Source organism: Athene cunicularia, assembly GCF_003259725.1.
Source record: "Athene cunicularia isolate RWA chromosome 1 unlocalized genomic scaffold, athCun1 chr1_part2, whole genome shotgun sequence".
NCBI lineage: Eukaryota > Metazoa > Chordata > Aves > Strigiformes > Strigidae > Athene > Athene cunicularia.
The window spans coordinates 5,853,550-5,873,411 of record NW_020799092.1 but is presented as its reverse complement, the minus strand read 5'-3'; the positions used below and the strand labels follow the sequence as shown (position 1 = coordinate 5,873,411).

The following is a 19,862-nucleotide window of genomic DNA, read 5'->3' as shown; positions in this document are numbered from 1 at the left end:
GGTGTATGACTACATATTTTTTTTTTTGATTTTTTTTTTTTTTTCCCCAAGCCAAACATAATTAACATCCCACTTCTTCCTTTATGTCTTTTTGGTGTTCTTTGCTGCTACCTCTTCTTTTTTTTTTTTTTTAATGCCCTCTCCTGGCATTTGTTGCAGTGTTTTAGCCCTCTTGGTTGATGGCCTAGTACATTGGGTGTTGGAGGCTTGCTTTATTTTTATAATTTATATTTGGTTTCTGGAATATTTCTCCCCAGGAGCAGTTCTGACCAAGAAGGAATTCTGCCCCGTGATGGAGGAACACAAAACTTCATTTCAAAACATTTTGAAGCAAGACCCGGTAAGAGTCCTAGTGACAGTGAAACATGGGACTGGTTTGGCTAAGCAGTGACAAAGAAAAATACTGCAGGAGGGGACAGGCCCCTCCAGTGGTGTTGTAGCTTGTTCCCTTGCTATAACTCCTCTCTGCTATGTCTTTAGGAGGTGTACCAGGAAAAGAAAAACAATAAAGAGCAGAGTGAGGAAGCTCCAGCTGTGGTTCCCAGTAGGAAAGGTAAGAGGTTTTTGCTGAACACATCCGTTTAACTCCCTGGAGTACATGCCTTGGTCACTGGAGTCAAGAGATGTGTAAAGAGGTGCAGAGAGCTGCCTGCACTGCAACAATTATTATGAGGGTGTGTTTGTTTTAAGGAATAGCAGCTGTGGTTAGAGATCAAAATGATTAATAATGGAGAGAAGGAAAACGTTATCATGCAAAATCTGCTTCTCCTGATTTCTACAGCTCCATCTTCCTCTAGATAGGAGGGGAAAATTCTTAGGAGCTGCAAAGGAGTTGGGATATTCGAAACAGTTCTGGCATGCCTGCTTATCCCCAAAGCAGCATCCTCTATGGTAGCTAGAGCTTGGGGTAATATACAGATAAGCAAAATGGTGTTTCTACTGAACTATGCTTAGACATCTTCACTCCTCTAGTCCCCTCACCTTTTGCCTTTAGCGCTCACTAAAAGCTAGTGATGTAGTAAGTCATGTAACATCCTGAACCTGTGGGCTGGGATCTTAATCCAAAGCCTATAATCAACCATTCCTGTACTAATTAGATTCCAGTTGAAGCCAACTAAACTTTGGGGCTTTGTACCACTGACAGCGTTGTGCTGTCTTACTGATGCTCTAACCCTAACGTACTCTGAGGCACATGAGTGGGTTTTGTTGGCAAGAGCTTAACACTGGAAATGTTTAACAGTGGTTTTTGCTGAAGTTTAAAAGACTTCCATAAGCTGGTTTTGGGAGGCTATTTTTTCACCTTTTTTTTCTCTTCTCAGAGAGTTCATACACTGCAGGTGGCATTAAAGGAGATAAAACAAAGCAAAATGAGTCGTAAGTGTTCTGACTTTCAATGATCACCTGCAGGTATGATTTTAAAGCTGCAATCTGTTGCATAATTGCTTCTCCTTATCCTACAGTGAGTCCCCTAATGAGAAAGAAGTAGAGGTAAGTCTTGACTGCTTGTATCCTTAAGTATCTTAGATATCCAAAAGATCTCATAGATAAGCCCTGATAAATATCTGGTCCTATGTAAAAGAATAGCTTAAACTGGATGTATTTCTATAAGTTGGATTCTGAAATCTGTCTTCCCAAGGCCAATGGAAATTCTGGGGGAGAGGAGAAAAGGTGGAAATCTGTGAAACTGAACAAAAGATTTGTCGCTACGGAAACACTTATTTTCAAGCTTGAAGGAGCATTGCTGTGACCTCCTCCCAGACAGAATGTTCTGATTTAAGACAGTTTTGTCAAGACACAGATGGCACACTGTATGCTGCCAGGATACCACTTGTTCTGGCTGTAGATTATTTCCCCCATCACTAAAGATGGGAAGACTGGCTTTGGGGAAGTGGGCCATGTTCACTTTCTCTTCTGTATTCCCCCTATAACTTTATTCATGGTGTATAGTCCCAAATGTAATGTCAGTATCCAAATCTGCTTTAAAAACTTCTGCATCACCTGGATTATTCTGAAATCTTTTCCTCTTCCATGACAGGCTGAATTTCTGAGGTTGTCTTTAGGTTTTAAATGTGACTTGTTTACCTTGGACAAGAGAGTGAGGCTTGAAGAAAGGTCCCGAGATCTGGCTGAAGAAAATTTGAAAAAGGAGATCACAAATGCTCTAAAGATGTTAGAGGTTAGCATTGGCCAAGGCTGGTAGGGTGGATTGGATGGATGGTTGTGAAAGGGTCTCTTAATATGGCTCTTTTTAGAATTTGTATGTGTAACACGTTATAAGCAAATCTAAATGAAGTTCTTAAGTGACGCACTTGAAATATGAGAGACTTTGCAGTTGAGGGGCAGCCTTTATCTGACTCTGGGGCAGTGAGGAAATTCTATTGCACAGATATTGGGCAAGAACCTCTGTCTTCAGCTGACTTTATGCTATTTAAGCTGAAGTCTCTTCCCACTGGAGGTCTGTATCCAAATTACACTGAGCAAGGGTATTGGACCTTGTGACTGTGTGGGCCTGAACACAACTGCATGGTGTCACCAGTTGGGTTCACCCTTCTTTCTCTACTAATAGCTCACAGTGTTTTTTCTTACAAATATGCCTCTTAGGCTTTAGTCCCTTTATGTGAAGAAGATAACCAAGCACAGGAGATCATTAAGAAGTTGCAGAAAAGCTTGCAGTTCCTTAGCCAGTATGCAGCTCGAGTTGCCAGTAGAGCAGAGATGTTGGGAGCTATTAATCAGGTAATTATTTCCATGTAAATGTATTTTGTACAAAGTTAAAAGCTTCTAGATGTAAAGGGATAGCAGTATCTGTCTGCTGGGCTTCTGGTTCCAGAATTAGACTTGGGAATCTTGTGTATGTAATGCAGACTGACCAGTACAGCTTAGGCCTGGCTTTCTCTTCAGATCACTGTGTGTGGTGTTATAAGTAATCCCAGGCTGTGAGAGCAGCTACATTGCATTAGCATTGTGCAAAAACACACAACAGAAATATGGTCCCAATTTAAAACAAACAAAAATTTTAAAAAGAATTTGCAGCAGAAGGATCTATATAGTAGAGCACACAAGAATGCAATGTGGTAACAATACTCTTGATGCTCTAATGGTATTTCTGTGCCTTATGGCATAAGCTAATAAATCTATGGAAATTTACAGAGACCTGCTGAAATGTTATGTGTAACTGTGTATAATGCCAAAGAACAGCATGAAAATATGATTTGGCAATACTAGCAAATGCGTGGTGGCAGCTGAGACTGTAGATCAGAGAAAGAGATGAGGAGGAGTTGTAAGGGCTCAGAAAATGAAGACTAATTTATTTTAGGAGTAATCACTGGAGAAATGAGACCTGTGCAACTTGGACAAGTGTTAGGAGAGGGGTTGTAGTGAAACTTTTAAAAGGTGGACAAAAATGAGAGGATGTTGCATCATGGTGATACAAGATGAGAGTAGATGGTTAAGGGGGGGAAATAGTCTTTCTAAAAAAACTCTAAACCTGACACAGTTCCTTAAAGAGCTGCTTCTTTTTCCTATTGCTGTTGCTTGCTCTGTTAGGAGAGTCGTGTCAGTAAGGCTGTGGAAGTAATGATTCAACATGTGGAAAACCTGAAGCGCATGTACACAAAAGAACATGCAGAACTTGAGGAGTTGAAACAGGTCCTGCTCCAGAACGAGAGATCCTTTAGTGCTTTTGGAGATCGAGGTAACTAAGAAGAGCTGCTTTGTCTTTCCTCTTTCTAGCACCTGACAGATAGACCCTTATCTAGGTGAAGCTTAAGATATTAGGTGGAAGGGTTATACGACTGCTGTATCTGCTTTCCTAAAAATAGCTATTTATTAACAGTATTAGAAACAACTCTGAAATTAGACTTGTGCGATATGTCATGAATCTTGAGGTGGTGGAGAAACATTGTAAGTGTGCAGTAATGTTCTGGATTTTAGAAAGGTGCATTTCATGTGGTGGTGATAATCTTATTCCCTGTGAGCAGTAAATTTGGGTGCTTGCTCTCCCTGGAGCACTCCCAGTAACTATTTCTAGGTAGCTGAGCTTGACTGCTCTCTGCAGATACTTTCTGCTCTTTTATAAATATGAATTATGCACTCACGCACAGGTGCTCTGAATCTCCCCCTCTAAGCAGATGATACAGTGGTCAGGTTTTCAGATGGTGCTGTGTACTTGTGACTTTGCCATAGAAGGATTAAATTCTTCTGAAAAATAGAGCATGTATTTTAAAAGCAGGAAGGGGGATCTTTCACACTGGTAAAATCCTCACAGGAGCATTCTGAATCACAGGTTATTCTTTCCTGACTGTAAAAGATTGTCCTGTAACAGGATGCTGCCTCAGTAATAGGAGAATACATTAATAGTAGCAACAGAAATTGATGCTTGTAGAGGATGTATAATGTGCAAATACGATGAAATTATCTAATGGAATAAAAAGCTTTTTCCTGAAATCTCATTTCTGCTTTCTGAGAGTGTTGTGATATACTCTTTGCATAAACAGGTACTGCAAAAAGTCAGACCTTTAGTTGCAGATAAAGCTTACGGCATTCCTGTAAGCCTTTCTGATGTTTGATCTCTTCACAGATGAATCTGCGCACAAAAAGCTACCAAATTCTTTTAACTTTAAGGTAATGGCCCTTACAGCCTAATGTGAAATTTCAAGTGTGTGAGTGTTTGTTTCTTACTTTGTCATATGCTGGTGCTCTGCTACATGCTTGACTTGGTGGTTTTCTGTCTCAGATATGGGCTGATGTCATCAAACATGCGTATTTTCAATCACCCCTACCTCCACCCACCAACCCAAGGGAACTGCATATGGTCCCACTTAAATGAAGAGTTTGCAGAAGCTGAAATGGCTGTGCTGTCATGCAGTGCTTAAGAAATATCGTTCAGGTGTTGTGTTCTCATTGTGGTTACAGAAGCAGGGTTTAGCAGAGAAAGATGAAAAAAATAGATGGGATCAGTTCAAATTGACTGTAGGAATTCTGTGAGCAGCATTAGGAGGAATTTAGACACACTTAGTTTTGGTGTTTTGCTGGAAGCTGTGTAGCCAGCCTCAGTTCAGATGTATAGTGGCAGGGGAAAGCAGTTAATGTGGAAAGATGCTGCTTTAAAGAATACAGTTTGGGTTGTTCTTATGATTTGATTTTGCTTTGTGTGTCACTTCAAGCTAAGTATCATCATCTATTTTTTTTTTTAAACAGTTTGTAGAAAACCATGGTATCTTATGTGATCAGTGAGTAATCTAGTCATTCCTTGATAGTCAGTAATGCCTCTTATTTGTATAGCCGCCATCATCCCTACGAAGAGTTAGTATTGCAACATTGCCTAGGAGTGCTGGAAATGCAGGTCTTGGGTTGCCACTGGTAAGTAAGGGTTCCCAGATGGTGAGGCTCTTTACCTTCTCAAAACTGCCTGGGCTGAAGCCAGAAAATGGCAATGCAGTAAGTGTGTCAAACTTCTTCTCTAGGCCCAACTCCATGAACCTGATGGAGATGAACAGAGTGATAAATTCAAGAGGAGATCCAGCAGTTGGTAAAGTTACTTAGGCTTGTCTTTGAGTAGGGTTAAATTTTCAACTCAAACTGTGTCTGTATTAAGCAGCTTATGGAGCATCTTGAGGTATAATAACATGTAGGCTGCATCTTTCACTTTAATTTTACATGCTCCAATAGGTAAATGAGCTTCCATGACTAAATGTTACAACTTCTCAATTACCTTGGCTTAAAATAAGAATATGAAAACTAGGCAGTTGGCACTGATGGATTTAGTGTTCTAAAAAACAATCCTGATTTCGGGCCACTAATTTTGAAAGTTATTTGTCTAAGGCCTACTCAAATAAGTAGGCTGCTGCTGGATTTCTAATTTCCTATATATCTCATGGGATAATTGAGGCAAATCTTGTTTAAAATATGACAGGGGGCGACTAGGTGCAAAGCAAAATGAGAAGCGTCCTTCGCTACAGCGGTTCATTAGCACATATTCCTGGGCAGAGTACGAAGATGAACACTCTGAAACCAAGTAAGTTCAACAGCAACCTCCTCTGAGGTGTGTGTGTGTGCAGGGTTGGCTGGTTTGTTTGTAACAAGCTCTTAACTGTCCATCAGGGCTATAAAGTCAAGCTGTTGTGAGCTCTGTCAAATTGAATGCTTGATGGAAAAGCTTTGGAACTGTTGATGCTTGCTTACAGAAATGAGCAGTTGGAATCGCCTGCTGAAGCACAAGAAAAACCATCCAGGAAGGAAAGTGTCTCTGAGAAAGGAAAATATTCATCGAAATGGAACCTAGAGTCAGTGTAAGTTTTCTCACATCATCGTGAGGTAAAGCAATGTTTGGGTGGTGGGCATGGCAAATTGAAGCAAAGCTATACCTTTTGGTTTGGTTGTTAATGCTCACTTCTTAAACCAACTGGGATTGAAGAATCTCAGGTTCTAGAGACTACCCCTACCAGGGATTCATGACTAATCTTAAACGGTGAGGTAAAGAGGAGCCTCATGCCATGATCTCGCTTCTTTTGTTACTCTGTGACAATTACAGCTAGGCTAATAGGTCATGCCAACATGCACTCTTGTGAAAAGATCAAGGATTTGAGACCTGGGCAAAACTTACCAGCAGCTTTGGCACACACTGTGGCACAAATGGTTATCAAGATTAACTCCAGCCTATTCCAGCTACTTTTTCCAAATATCTCAAGTCAAGGAAGAGTGCTGTCCTAAACAGGTATCCCTTGGATATCCTGCCTTACAGGAAAGGAGGTTTGTTCTCTCTCTGCAGAGAAATTGTTTGTTCCATATGAATATATGAGGCTGTTTCCACTGTGAGTGCTCCTGATCCAGACAGGGTGCAAATATGATAGTGTGTAAAACTGAGAAGACAGCAAGAACAAATATATTATTGTTTGTTTGATAAAAGATAGAGGTACCCAATGTCAGAAGAGGTCTAGGATTTTGAGTCAGTGAGGGCAGGATTTCTCCCTAACCTCAAGGAAGGCACTGAAGCCCTAGTAAACAATAAAACATGAGGCCTGCAATTTCAGCGCTTTCTACAAGCAAGATGTCTTGATGATCTGCAAGGCAGCTGTTGGGAATCCCCTTCAGAAACAGTGTGTGGTACAGGGAGTATGGGTGACTTATGAGTCGGGTCAGACACTGAAGCAGCTTATTGAGAATGTGCTCACTGAAGTCCGTGTTTTAAATCTAGAACATAAGCTACTGCTGCATTTAGCTCCCAGTACAGTAGCAACCTTGTGACTTTTGGTAGTTAAGGATCTGTACGGGTTTTCTGTGGGGTCTGGTTTGCTTTAGGGGTTTTCATGGTGGAGGGATGTGGTGGGAAGAGGGCTTCCATGTTTTGAAGAAAAACTGAACCACTCTGACTCTTCTGTGCAGGTGCAATTTAATGTCATCATGGGCATCCCATTTCAAGACTTCCTTTTCCAGTGCTAACAAAACTCTCTGGGTTTCTGTCTCCATCCTGGTCTTGCTTGCTGCTCTGACAAGCTTTCTCACCGGGCTGTCTCTTCAAAGACCAGCAGATGCAGCACCTGTAGGAACCGGGGACTCCTGGACTTCACTACAGCAACTGTTGTGGCCATATACAGGACTCCAGCACAATGGACCCCCCCCAGTATAACAAAGGTTCTGACTTTTGTAGTTATACTTCCAGGTTCTGGATGATGTATGAGAAGCTGAGAAACTATATTTTAAGGTTACATGTTTGGGTTTGTGTTGTGGATGTTTATTGGGGAGATTTTTTTTTTTTCCCTTCTTGAAAGCATGACTTGACATTGAAAATCCATCTATTCCACCCCCCACCCCCAGCCCATTTTAACAAAAGTCATCTTTGCAAGTACCTAAAAGGGTCTCAGTTCATTCAGGTTTACAATAAAACAGCTAGTAATTTTGAACATAGGTAAAAGTAAATCTGATGAAGTGGTCTAGCCACAAGAGAATAAAGGACTTATTTTGCTTTAACAAAAATATGTTTGCATTTTAGTCACTGAAGTTGTTCCAATGATTTGCATAGAAAAGGATTCAAGACTTGAAATGTAACTTTATTGAAAGCTTTTGATAATAAAGTTTCGAAGAAAAGCATGCAGTATTTAAGTGTTACAACTCTTGTAGCAAGGAGTAGCTGATATACAACATCAATAAACAGGAAACTAGCTCTTTCCACTTTGCCAGCGAAGAAGCAATTGATAAAGTCCTTAAGCATATGGTAGAGTGTGAAGTGAAATTCAGAATTGTCACCTAGCTCTTCTGAAAAAGCTTCACTGGTTTTGATGATCCTGAGTTTTTGTGCTTTCTGACCATTAAACATACAGAGAGACCAGTCTTTGACAGAATCTAAGATGCTCACTTACCTATTGCAGAAAAAAACGCTCTGTGAAATGAAGCCTGTGACACTGACAGTATAAATTCTAGTATGAAATTCTAAATTCTAGTATACTCATAAGTATAATAAAGAAACAAAACCAAGCTGCTACTTTGAACCCCTAAAACAATATTAGCACTATGTGCCCAAGAGACTACCAGGTACTGTATCAACACAAAAAAAATCTTCCATCCAGTTTGCCTCTGTAAAATGCAACATTTGGCCCCTCCAGCTGCTGATCTTGACTCTTCTAGAGAGAGCAGCTAGGTGCAACAAGCAATTGCTCCTGCAATTAAGTGTTAGGTGAAATATTTGTACATTACATGCATTTAACTTGGAAGAGGGGGAGAGCTGCCCAAGATTTCAACTGTATTTGTGTGTTCTGTATCTACAATCAAGCTGGGACTATTTTTCTGTCTGGGAGAAGTTTTAACCACATGAACATTGGTTTGTTTCTACCTGTGAGCTAAAACACAAGTTGCTTATTCCTTCCTTTAGACTAGGGAACAAATAAAACCTCATATGGACAAGAAGAAATTTCCAGATGTTAATTATAACACTTGCAGATCAGATTGCTATTCAGAGGACCCCTACAGAGAATACTTCATGAAAATCAGCATCCAGCTACATCAGCTCAACTTTAGCTAAAGCCTCAACAGCTGACCTATCAGTTATACATCCTAGCACGTTAGCAAGTGTCTTTGTTACTGAGATACGTGTCCCACTTGAGATGTCACAAACGCGTGAGCTGTTTTACTGACACACACTGAATGCTGCTAAGTAGTCAACCCCAAATCTTAAAACTGCTCCATGAAGAGCAGGGGTTAAAGACAATATTTGAGAAGAGTGTAACTCCAAGTTAATTGTTTATATCTGTTTAACTGTTCTATGCTGGTTTTTCTTCAGAATTTTAGTCTAAATCCACAAAACTTGAACACTAATATTTCTTGACCTGCTTTTAGATTCCACTTGTTCCAGGCAAAAGCAGGTGCAACCAGTGCCATCTGTTGATAGGTCCTAACTTCTGCTACAGGGGAGCCTGTAATGCAAAAGTACAAGTTAGAAAATGCATATATCATTCTGTCTAATTCCCTGTGTTATACAACTGTAAGAAAAAGCTTGCTTGTAAACTGGCCACCTGATTCTGCACAGCAGGTATTTATAAAAAAATGTTACTTAGGTTCCCCCCCCATGTATTTTTCACTTATCTACTCTTGCACTCACCTTCACATTCACAGAGCCATGGTTGTGAGAATACTCTACTGGGAAAATACAGCATTTTTTAAAAAAAACTCCTCTTGGGTCAACTGGACTTATTCATTTTCCTGTGATGTGGAAAAGCACATCCTTCTCTTCTGCCATTACTGAAGACAACATACACTGATTATCCTGTTGTACAAATCAGTGAAAGCAGCTTCTGGTTATGAAAGCATTTTTCTGATTCAGGCATCAAATATTAATATCTTTGCTTTTCTGGATATTGCATACATTATCTACTACTCTAGGCTGTAAACTTTCATTCACATATCCTGAAGAAAGCCACTTTTCTGTAGGATTTCAGAAATTACATTGGTCTGTGACATCATGTCTGTTCTAGAACTGATTTATATAGCAATGAGCATATGGATAATCATGCATAACTTGAACTTCAGAATCAACAAGTAGCATTAGTAGTAGGATGTCTGAAACGCTTTTATTTCAGTATAGCTGGGAGGAGAGAGGATCAATTTTTAAGTCTCTAGATGGCGAAGCAGTCAAATTGAGCAAGGTACTATCAATATCAAAGCATTTACTGGAACTTCGCAGAACAATCATCTAGATGTTTTCTTCTTTTTCATATGAAAAATGATAAACTTTTATTTTGGTCAAGAGCATTTTCCAGCACAACAATCTGTGCTAGCCATGCTGATGAGCACTGACTAAGCACATGCCTCTAAGTGCAGGCTGATCTGTTCCTTCCAGCTGCTCCAAAAATTGGCCAAGTGTAACTGAAATTTCATTGAAAACTTGGTCCTTTAGTTTGCTGCTCAGGAAATCATGTACACTGTGTATGTTCAGCAGTGTCATACCTCAGGAACAGCTCTTCAAGGATGAGAGGGAAGAGGACTGTATGGAGTGTGATCTCTTTCCTCACTTACCTCCGCCAGCCCTTGATTTGTTTGACTTGAGGTGGAAGCTGCAGAGCATCAATATGGCACATACCACCCACCGGTACAAACTGTTGCAAATCAATGACGTTTTTATCGGTTATTGCCTCTTCTTTTTCATTTGTCGTCTCTTGCATCAATAGATCCTGAACTAAAAAATAACAAAACAATGTGAGATAACTTGGTGCTTAAATTAAGGCCCTGAAATTTCCCACTTGTATTATTTTTCACTTTTGCCTAAAAAGCTCATGTGCTTGAAGCACTTCACTCTCTGTAGCACTTCAGCACCATCTACTGGTGTTCCTCAAATCTTTTAACATGTAATTGAAATGTGGGGAAAGACAGACAGCTGGACAATGAAAAGCACTTACTGTTTTGATACTGAACTTTTTAACAGATTAACCTCTGCTCTAACTTTGTAGTCAATTCAAAATGATTTATATAGGGATAAGGTTTTACTGACAAAATGAGTCACGTCATTAATCGCAAAAGAATTTCACAAGTATACAAGACAAGACTGCATTAGTATGATAATATATGAGGCAAATAGATTTAAGGCACCTATATGTCATGTGCTGAAGGTGAAAAACATGATATTTATGAAGAGCAAGAGGGGTTTAACATGAAATTTCAGATAATAAATGTAATTATTTTTTTCCCTATGCATAATTATGTGTGTATATATATATGATTTTAAGTTATAATTAACTAGAAAATGTTATTAGAAGGCATCAATGCTGTAGCAGGAACCCTTTTTTTTTCAGGACAAGGCTGTGAGACAAGACACACACAAATATGGTTAACAGTCAAGCTCCCACATTTATTAGAAAAACAAGTCCTTATATATTCTTGTACATTCTAAAAATAACAGCAAATCCGTGTATTGCTCTTGCACATGCTCATTTCAAAAACTAGTTCCTCTCAGCACTTTCAATAAGAGCTACTAACCTTGTGCAGCCAGTAGGTAAGTTTCTGCTTTGTTATTTTAAAGAATCCCTACTTATCTGTATCTTCCTTAACAAGCACAAATTCTTTGGCTTTTGGCCGTTGTTATAACATCTAGACACTGTTAGTCTTCTAACACAAGTGCGTCATTAATTTAGACATCGTTAATCTTCTAACCCTAATGCTGATGATACTTTTACGTTGTGAGTGTATGCAGAAAGTTCACGATCTGGCATACACACCCACACAATGCCATGGAATAAAATGCCTACAAATATTTTCTTTAAAAAAAAAATCCCACATAAAACATTGCACAAGATGTTGCAGACGGAGGATGGAAGTTACCATTGACGGGGATCGAGAAAAAATGATCAATACTGTAAAAACAGCTATGGTAAGTGTTATGAAATTTGCTTTCAGAGAGTGAGATAATCTCAGAAAATGACAAATATGTCTTTAAAAAGCTTGAAGATAGTTTTCAAGAGAAAATGTTGTTGACTTTATAATATCAGATTTAGTTGCATTATGCAGAGGCTTCATTCTACTTTATTCACAAAACAATATAATATCCCTTTGCAGTTATTCTGAGCAAAAAAATTTACAAGAAGTAAAAACCATTTTAATATCAGCCACAGTGGCAGCTTGCACTTTAACTTGCTTTAAAAAATACTCATACAAAAATATTTGTGTCCTCTAAATAAAGCTATTCATTCTCCCAAGCTAAATGACACCGGTATAGAGAAGTTAAATCCAGCGAACTGCAGTAGTTCTTGTTCTTTTCCTTGTTGTTGCATTTCTGTTTTTTTCCTCTGTCTGACCTGGCACGCTCTTTTCACTGAATTTGTGATAACTGAGTATCCTTTCAAACTGTTCTGACAAGTGGTTGAATGGGTTTTCAAATCCTTAGCATGCCAGCAAAAGAACAGTTTCATAAGCTTTCCTTACTAAAGCTTAAAGATATTCAGGCATAATTAGTACACTTCTGTGCACATACATTCCGCCTATACTATGGTAAGGATTTTCAAAGCCTTACCAAAATAAAATAGTAAATTCCTTCAAGTGAAGCCCAAGTTCTTTATATTCTCTTGAAAACCACCTTGTTTGGGTGGTCTTTAGGGTCAAGTCTGACAAATGGTTGCTTGGACTGTGCTCAGCAGAAAGTGTTGTGGTGTGGGGTTGATTTTTTTCTTTTACAAGGTAAAGGCTGTATCTATCAGCTAAACTATGCTGACTGGTTTGCGGTTGTTTGATTTAAGACTACTACAAGAAAACTCAATAAACCAAAGGACACCACAACACTGAAGAAATTCATAACTATACCTAAGTGGGACAAATGAAGAGTTTTAGTTCATAGAATTAGGCCCTCTTTCAGTAAAGTGTATCAGTGTGTGTCTCACTTCAGGCACATATCAAAGTGATACTCAGTAATACCTATGCTACCTGAGTGCCTGTAGTGCTAAGGCCTGAGTAATAGGCCCTGAAACAAAGTTGACCTCTAGATGAACCTCACAAATGAACGTTATCCATTATTAGTATCTGTTATTTAGTAAAATCTGTATTACCATTAGCATTAATTATTAGTATAATTAATTAAATATGTATGCTCACTAGTGAAAGATGTAGCTCAGACAGAACCTAATCAGTAGTGAGGATGAAATTCTGTGAGAAGGTGTATCCAACTTTCCTTGCTTAGCCTTCTTCAAGGCTGAGAACCCAAGTGTTTGGCCCTTGGTTGTCCCCCCCCACCCCAAGCCCTGACGAGGCTTTTGGTGGAATCCAAAGATGTTTCTTCTCAAAACAAAGGTGTAAGTTATTCAGGCTTGATGATTTTTGGTATATAAGGTTGGACCCACTTGCCATGACTTTGGAAGCCTCACCTATGGGTGGACACACCGCGTAGGACTTCCCACTTGCAGGGAAAGGCTCTGCAAATCCTTGCTGTAACTGGGGCTCCCCAGAGACTGCAGATCTGGATGATGGTAATGTGTGCAAGTGGTGAGGTGTCTTTCTTAATCACTGTTCTCCCTGTCATGTAGTAATGATTAGGTGTATTGCCTTGCTTAACTGTATGTAGTAATAGTTAAGTGTACTGTTGTATATTTTTCTTACTGCTTGTTTTCTGTATTACTTGGTTATATCCTTTAATTATTAATGGTAAAATAAGCCTACTCTTTTCACTCTGGTGTCTGAGTTTAACTGACATCCTCGATCAGCAGAACAGTGCCTACCATTATACACATTTGAACCAGTTTTTTCTGAGGAAGTCAATCTCACTAGACAGCCTGGCAGATTCATAAAGATTGTGTGTCTCTCCCACATAACACATAAACACATGCATAATAATACACAAATGTACAGAAACATAACAAACATGTACATTAACATAAACATAAATAATAAATAAATTAAAACAAATCTGGGAACAAAATCCATCTTGTCCTATCTTCTCCCTGAATTTAACAATCATTAATAGAAATGTCAACAAAACTCAAGTGTTATCAAAACATCAATATATTTAGAAACTTTGTTCCACTCACATAGAGATCTAGATTATGTTCCATATATAAAATAAATTCAATTTGTAAATGTAAAAAATTTAGAAAAATTACTTTTGTAATGCTGCACATAAAAACTAACCAAATACCTTGTGATGGTGTATCTAAGATTTCTGATTTCTTCTCAGTTTCCTCCTCTGATTCATTTATATCAGCTATGCTATTGCTCTTTTCTTTGAAGGAGATAGCACGCTATATAAAAATCAAAAGACATTTTTTAATTAGTCTGAGACAGACACAATAAAGAAGAGAGTATTACCTCCTTCGTGGAGGACCAAGGAGAAAGACTACAGTCCCACTCCTCCAGCGACATTTGCACCAATCTTGCTACAAGGTTAAGTTTTTAGGAGAAATCATTCCTACCTAGCTAGCAAAAATAGTTTTTCATTAAAGGTACTCTCCAACTTTGGAACTGGATACACAGAAAAACAAAATAATTACTTCATTTCCACAGAAGATTTCATCTCGAGCTCCCCAAGTATCATACTAGCACTTAACTTTTTTAGCAGTGTGTGCACGCATATACTATGTTTATGCTGACTTTACAGCTAGAAGAGTGACAGTTGAATCCAAAGCCATAGTTCAACTCTGACAGAACCCCCACTTGCAGTCAGCCTGTGCCTTGCCCATATTTATTGCCTTGCTTACGCTGTTTTCTATTTTCAAAACATTACCCTAAATTTCCAGCCAAATTTCTAAGCCAGATATGAATACATGCCTGTCAGAGCAGTCTCCTCTGGAAGCACAGCAGCAGACAAACAGCAGTTTGCAGAAGACATTCCTTTGGAGGTACAGGCACCTCCTGGGCCCTGTGCTGTGTCTGCCAGTGTGTGGGAAGAACACACATCTCCTGAACCAGGACAGAACGTGAGGGGAAAGAAGCGTTTATGCACTTCAATGTGGGTTAACTCAAGGCAGAACCAGACAGAAGGAGAGACTGCAGTAGCTGAGAGAAGTGGAGTCTCCAGAAGGAATAGGAAAATTCACAAAACTGGACTGAGAGAGACTAAGACCTGGAAAAGAAAAAGAAAAGGAATGAAATTAAGAGCTTAAAGAAAGTCTGAAAAACGTAGGTGAAAGGGGCTGAAATACAAGATTTGTCAAGCAAAGAAAGAAAAAAGAAATCAAGAAAAATGGGATTTCAGGCACTGATTCACTAAAAGGAAAAAGTCAAAGATCATTGCTCCAAACATTAAGGCACCATAAAACATGATGGTTGAGTTATTTGTGCAGAAGTTTTAGATAGAGAACCCAAGTCATTTATCTACTGCTCACAGATGACACTGAAAGTGACAAACCCAAACCCAGTACAGGAATACAAAACCAAGCAACCTCCACACCACCTAAAGCCAACATACTTCATTGAAGAGTGCCGAATAAGAGAACTATCAGCCAGTTTGTATTGGGAAAGCCCTCTCGGGGCAAAGCTCCAGCATACAGACGCGGAGCAACCAAGCAACAGCACAACCAAGACCTGCTGAACCCTGAATCCAATTCCACACACTGCAAATTTTCCTAATATTGGATTCCTGCAATGTTTTTATCCATTTGTCTGGACATATGTCACAGATTTATGAAAATATCTTACAATGGCACCTGATGTTCTTCACGGCTTGATCTTACTCTTAAACTGTCAACCAGATGCCAACTCATGCATGCTCACTGCATGGCAAATAACACACCCGGCCCCAATTTTCCGTTCTACCTTCTGTATGACAACTGTTGGTCATTCATCCTTCCATTCCCTCAAGAAGATCTATGACACTCTATTAACACAAGTTGCCTTTTTCTATAAAACATTTAAGAACCTGGCTCTCTCAGGCACAGGACATATTAAGAGGCTGTTGCACTGTGACTGGGCCTTGAATAACAGTAGCACTGTAGAACACACTTTTGTGAGACTTTTTACCTACCTTTCTCTCATCAAAACACATTTCTTCTTCAGTGGGCATGTTGGGCTCTTATCTGGCTTTCTTTCCTCTTCTGGTTCTTCTACACTGTCTTTTGAATGCCAAGTTAACTCTGCTATCTGAGACTTCCAATTTTGGCACACACTGACACTGTAGCCAAAGTGGAGACACACGATCATAATGAGTATTCAATATGCGAACAGCAACGGTGCTTACAGCCTGTGACTTTGGAAGATCAAATCCATGCTGTGCATCACAATACACATGATTTTGGACCTGTAAATAACAGTTAAAATCCACAGTTTTCCTTAGTAAGATGGGCAGCACTTTTATATTTCTTCATAAGTATTCAAACAGATATACAGATATAGCCCCTGACACCCCTATTCTTGAAACATTCTCTCATCTCGTTTTTGGCAGTTTCTTTTAACATGTCCCTTCTTATTGCAATAGTAACAAATAGGGGCAGCAGACCTTTCTCGGTGAGGTCTTTCCCTGGTCGGCTGCTCTAATTTCTTCTCCTTTTCCCCAGAAGGAGTCTGATTTTTCTGGCTTTCCCTTACGGCCGCTACAAAGATCTTTGCCTTTGTTTTCTGTTTTTCTTCATCTCTTCTAACATAAACTTTTTGAGCTTCTCTAAGTAATTCTTCCAATCCCCTTTCTTGCCAATTTCCTATTTTTTTCTAATATATCTTCCCAAGGTTTTGCAACAAATTGTGTTCTGAGGAGTGCTGTTCCCGCTACTGTATTCGAATCAATGCCAGAATACATCTGTAGGCTTTTTCTTAACCATTGCAACCATTCCGTTGGAGATTCATCTTTTTCCTGTTGTTCATTAAATGCTTTATTAATGTTTTGTCCTCGGGGAACCGCTTCCCTTATCCCTTGAATAATTATTATTCTTAGATCTCTCATATTTTTTCTCCCCTGGGGTTATTGGTGATCCCAGTGGGGATCCACATTTGGCCATTTATGGTCCCCTGGAGGTTCTACCTGATTTTGTCTCTCCCAAATTCTCATTCCGGCTTGCCTGATCATTCCTCTTTCTTCGGCAATAAATAAGATGCCTAAAATGGACTGTACTTCTTCCCAAGTGTAAGTATTGGGACCTAAAAATTGATCTAACCTCTCAGCTACTCTGAGAAGATCATCTAATAGGGTCCTCATTTCTTTTTTAAAATTTCGTACATTGGAGGTGTTTAACGGGACTGCCACAAATCCGATGCCTCCTTGATTGACTCCAAGGGGTACCTCCCGTACAGGATATAAAGAAGCTCCCTCAGTTACGGCAGTTTTACGTCTTGTACATGCAGCCGGAGGTAGAAGGGGAACCGTAGGAGCTGTTAAAGCTGCCAGAGCTGTTAAAGCCACCGGGGCTGTTAAAGCTGCTGGGACTGGATAATTAAAGTATGGGGGCGGCAAGTTATCTAGTGATTCCCATTCATCATCTTTCTCTGTCCCTTCCTTGTTCTTATCCCCTTTTTCTTCAGATTTCTCATCCTTTTTTAGTGTAAGTATTGAAGCTGGATAGGGACGTGAAATCCCGATCCACAATTTTGTGTAATCACTTTCTTCTTGACTAAAAGGTTTTATTGAGTAAACATATGTACTTAAAGCCTGGCAAATCCAGTCTTCAAAAGATCCAAAAGTAGGCCAGAAGACATGTGGTTTTAAAGGTTTCTTTGGCCATTCAACCATACAATATTGGACTAATTTTAATTTACTTTTTCCTTTCCTAGGACCATTTTCATTCCAATTTCTAATCATTATGCCTAATGGACTATCTGGTGGTATATCCGGTAATTTACTCATTTTTCTCTGGTCCCGAGTTTTTGATTCTCTTTGACCTGTCTAGGGGTTTTACTGTGGCGATTCCTCTCAGCCTTGTAGGGGGTTAGATCCAGGGAGCTGAATCTCTTACCCACCCACGTATCTCCTGGGAACTTTCTACGGCAATTCCTCTCACCTTGGGAGTTTCCTATGGCAGTTCCTCTCGCCTTGGGAATTTTCTACAGCAATTCCTCTTGCCCTTGGTTACCGGTAAGAGTGTCCTGCGGGGGGGCTGAACCCTTTACCCACCCACCTACCCCTAGAAACTGTGCTCCCACCCACAAGTCCTATAGGATCCTCTTCGGTCCTTCACCGGCCAAATCCCTCACAGGAGTTTGGAACCACGGTTAGACGACCTCCACACTCGATTTGGAACTCAAATCCTGGCTCTGAAACGACTTTCATTTCCAGAATGAGGTTCCGTCTCAATCACACTCTCACACACAAGCAAACGAATCCCACCCAACCGAACGGTATCCCTTATACTCACGACTCCGTCATCTTCGTTCGGGTCTTCGTGCACCAGAATTACGGGTATTTTATACTGCAGTCTTCCCTTTGGAGCTCCAATTCTTTTGACTATTGCTTCTCTTTTTGTCCGTTAATCTCTGGAGACTGACCCAGACGCCTTCGAGCCACAACCTATGGGGCACCCCTCGAGAAGCCACAGTCCAGGAAAGCAGACTGAGATCATGTCAGGGTCAACAAATTGTTATAATCAAAGCCAATTTTTATTAAAAAATGTTTTTATTTGAGTTCAATCGATTTAGTGTGAGAAGCAATAGGCAAAGCAGCGCTGCGTGCATGGAGAGCTGCAACTCTGCCACACGCACACTGAGTTCCAAAATTCCAGCGTTTTTATACTCTTGTGTCATCGTCTTTAACAAGTCTTTCTTGTCAGATGATTGTCCTGGTCTTTTCCATTGGGTCATTTGGGTTGCTGGGGTGCATGTCCTCCTCCTATGGGGTCTTTTGAAAGTCTCAAAACCTTGGTCTCTTGGTGTGCTTTTCTCCTATTGGATCTTTTAAAAGCCTCGTTATCTCATCCTTTTGTCGGGCTTCTCTTCAAGCAGCAATTACTTATCGGCTCTTGGTGGGGTTTCTGAGACACAGTTACATCGTTCCAATCTGAATGGCCCATTTAACATTTAATTGTCTAACATTTACAGGTTGTTCAAGTGTATCATACCCACCTTGCCCAGCCTAGCATATTATTTACAATAATTTTATTACAACACTCGCCCTGCTTAATTTAGCAAATTAGTTACTATAGTTTATTACACTTTTAAGGAGTTCAGATCCAAGAGCAAAGGAACACAATGCTATATGCTATAATTTTGTGAATCAATCCAGTAAGAGACTGTACTCACAGATCGTGTATCACCACAGATAGTTTTGAGCAGCATGATATGCATGTACTGCCTGGCATAGATTATCTGTTATGAAATGAGGGGCTAGGAAATTAAAATAGGATATCGAAATTAGGCACTCAAGAAATGAAGGTATAACTTAGTTTAGTGATAAAGATGGAAGACTTAGAGATCAGGCTATGGACTAGAGGCCTATTAGTTAAAAGATAACTAAAATTAAAATAGGATAATAGATCATAGTTGATGGCCCAGAGAGCAGAACAATATGGAAACCTTGACTGATGGAAGCTGTGAGGAAACGCTTCCTGATGGAATAGGAAGACAGCCCTAAAAACTGGTCAAAACCAACCCTATGGTCCAGCCTGGGTCCAAGAGGCTACAGAGACTGCACAAGAAACCGAGGTAAAAAGTTCAACAGTGAGGAAGAGGAGCTACTTCATCTCTGCGACCCCAGCCCACGACCACTGGGACACACTGCACAGACACAACTAGGAGGAGACCAGAGTGGAACTTAGGAAGATGACTTTCAGGCTCATTATAATACAAAGCAGGGGTAGGTCATGCATATGTATAGATGTGTTATGAATGTGTAATGCTTTGTAGCATAAAGCTAAGGCAAGGTGCCACAAGAGGCACACACGTTTGTGGTGGAATGATCCCCCGTGCACCTCAGCACTGAATAAACATACCTACTTCATAACCTTAGAGGTTGTGGAGTCGTGTTTCCTCAAGTCAGT

At 39.8% G+C, this 19,862-nt stretch overlaps 2 protein-coding genes across 2 annotated transcripts in view; one reads left to right on the top strand and one right to left on the bottom strand.

Annotated features, from left to right (window-relative positions):
* Nucleotides 1–7,644, top strand: part of LRMP (lymphoid restricted membrane protein) — a 42,358-nt gene extending 34,714 nt beyond the window's left edge. The window contains exons 28-40 of the mRNA XM_026867754.1: nt 258–340; nt 481–553; nt 1,320–1,374; nt 1,461–1,488; nt 2,036–2,176; nt 2,602–2,736; nt 3,547–3,694; nt 4,580–4,623; nt 5,284–5,361; nt 5,466–5,530; nt 5,915–6,016; nt 6,186–6,290; nt 7,384–7,644. Coding sequence (XP_026723555.1) covers nt 258–340; nt 481–553; nt 1,320–1,374; nt 1,461–1,488; nt 2,036–2,176; nt 2,602–2,736; nt 3,547–3,694; nt 4,580–4,623; nt 5,284–5,361; nt 5,466–5,530; nt 5,915–6,016; nt 6,186–6,290; nt 7,384–7,627 — 1,301 coding nt within the window. The 3' untranslated portion in view covers nt 7,628–7,644. The remainder of the gene's footprint in view (nt 1–257; nt 341–480; nt 554–1,319; nt 1,375–1,460; nt 1,489–2,035; nt 2,177–2,601; nt 2,737–3,546; nt 3,695–4,579; nt 4,624–5,283; nt 5,362–5,465; nt 5,531–5,914; nt 6,017–6,185; nt 6,291–7,383) is intronic.
* A 324-nt stretch (nt 7,645–7,968) lies between these two features.
* On the bottom strand, nt 7,969–17,623 carry CASC1 (cancer susceptibility 1). The gene is given in 10 exon segments (XM_026863306.1): nt 7,969–8,352; nt 9,294–9,407; nt 9,589–9,757; nt 10,289–10,391; nt 10,507–10,666; nt 14,105–14,207; nt 15,929–15,993; nt 15,996–16,039; nt 16,041–16,262; nt 16,956–17,623. Coding segments are annotated over 10 exon segments (2,010 nt in total). The 3' UTR covers nt 7,969–7,990.
* Nucleotides 17,624–19,862: the final 2,239 nt, after the last annotated feature.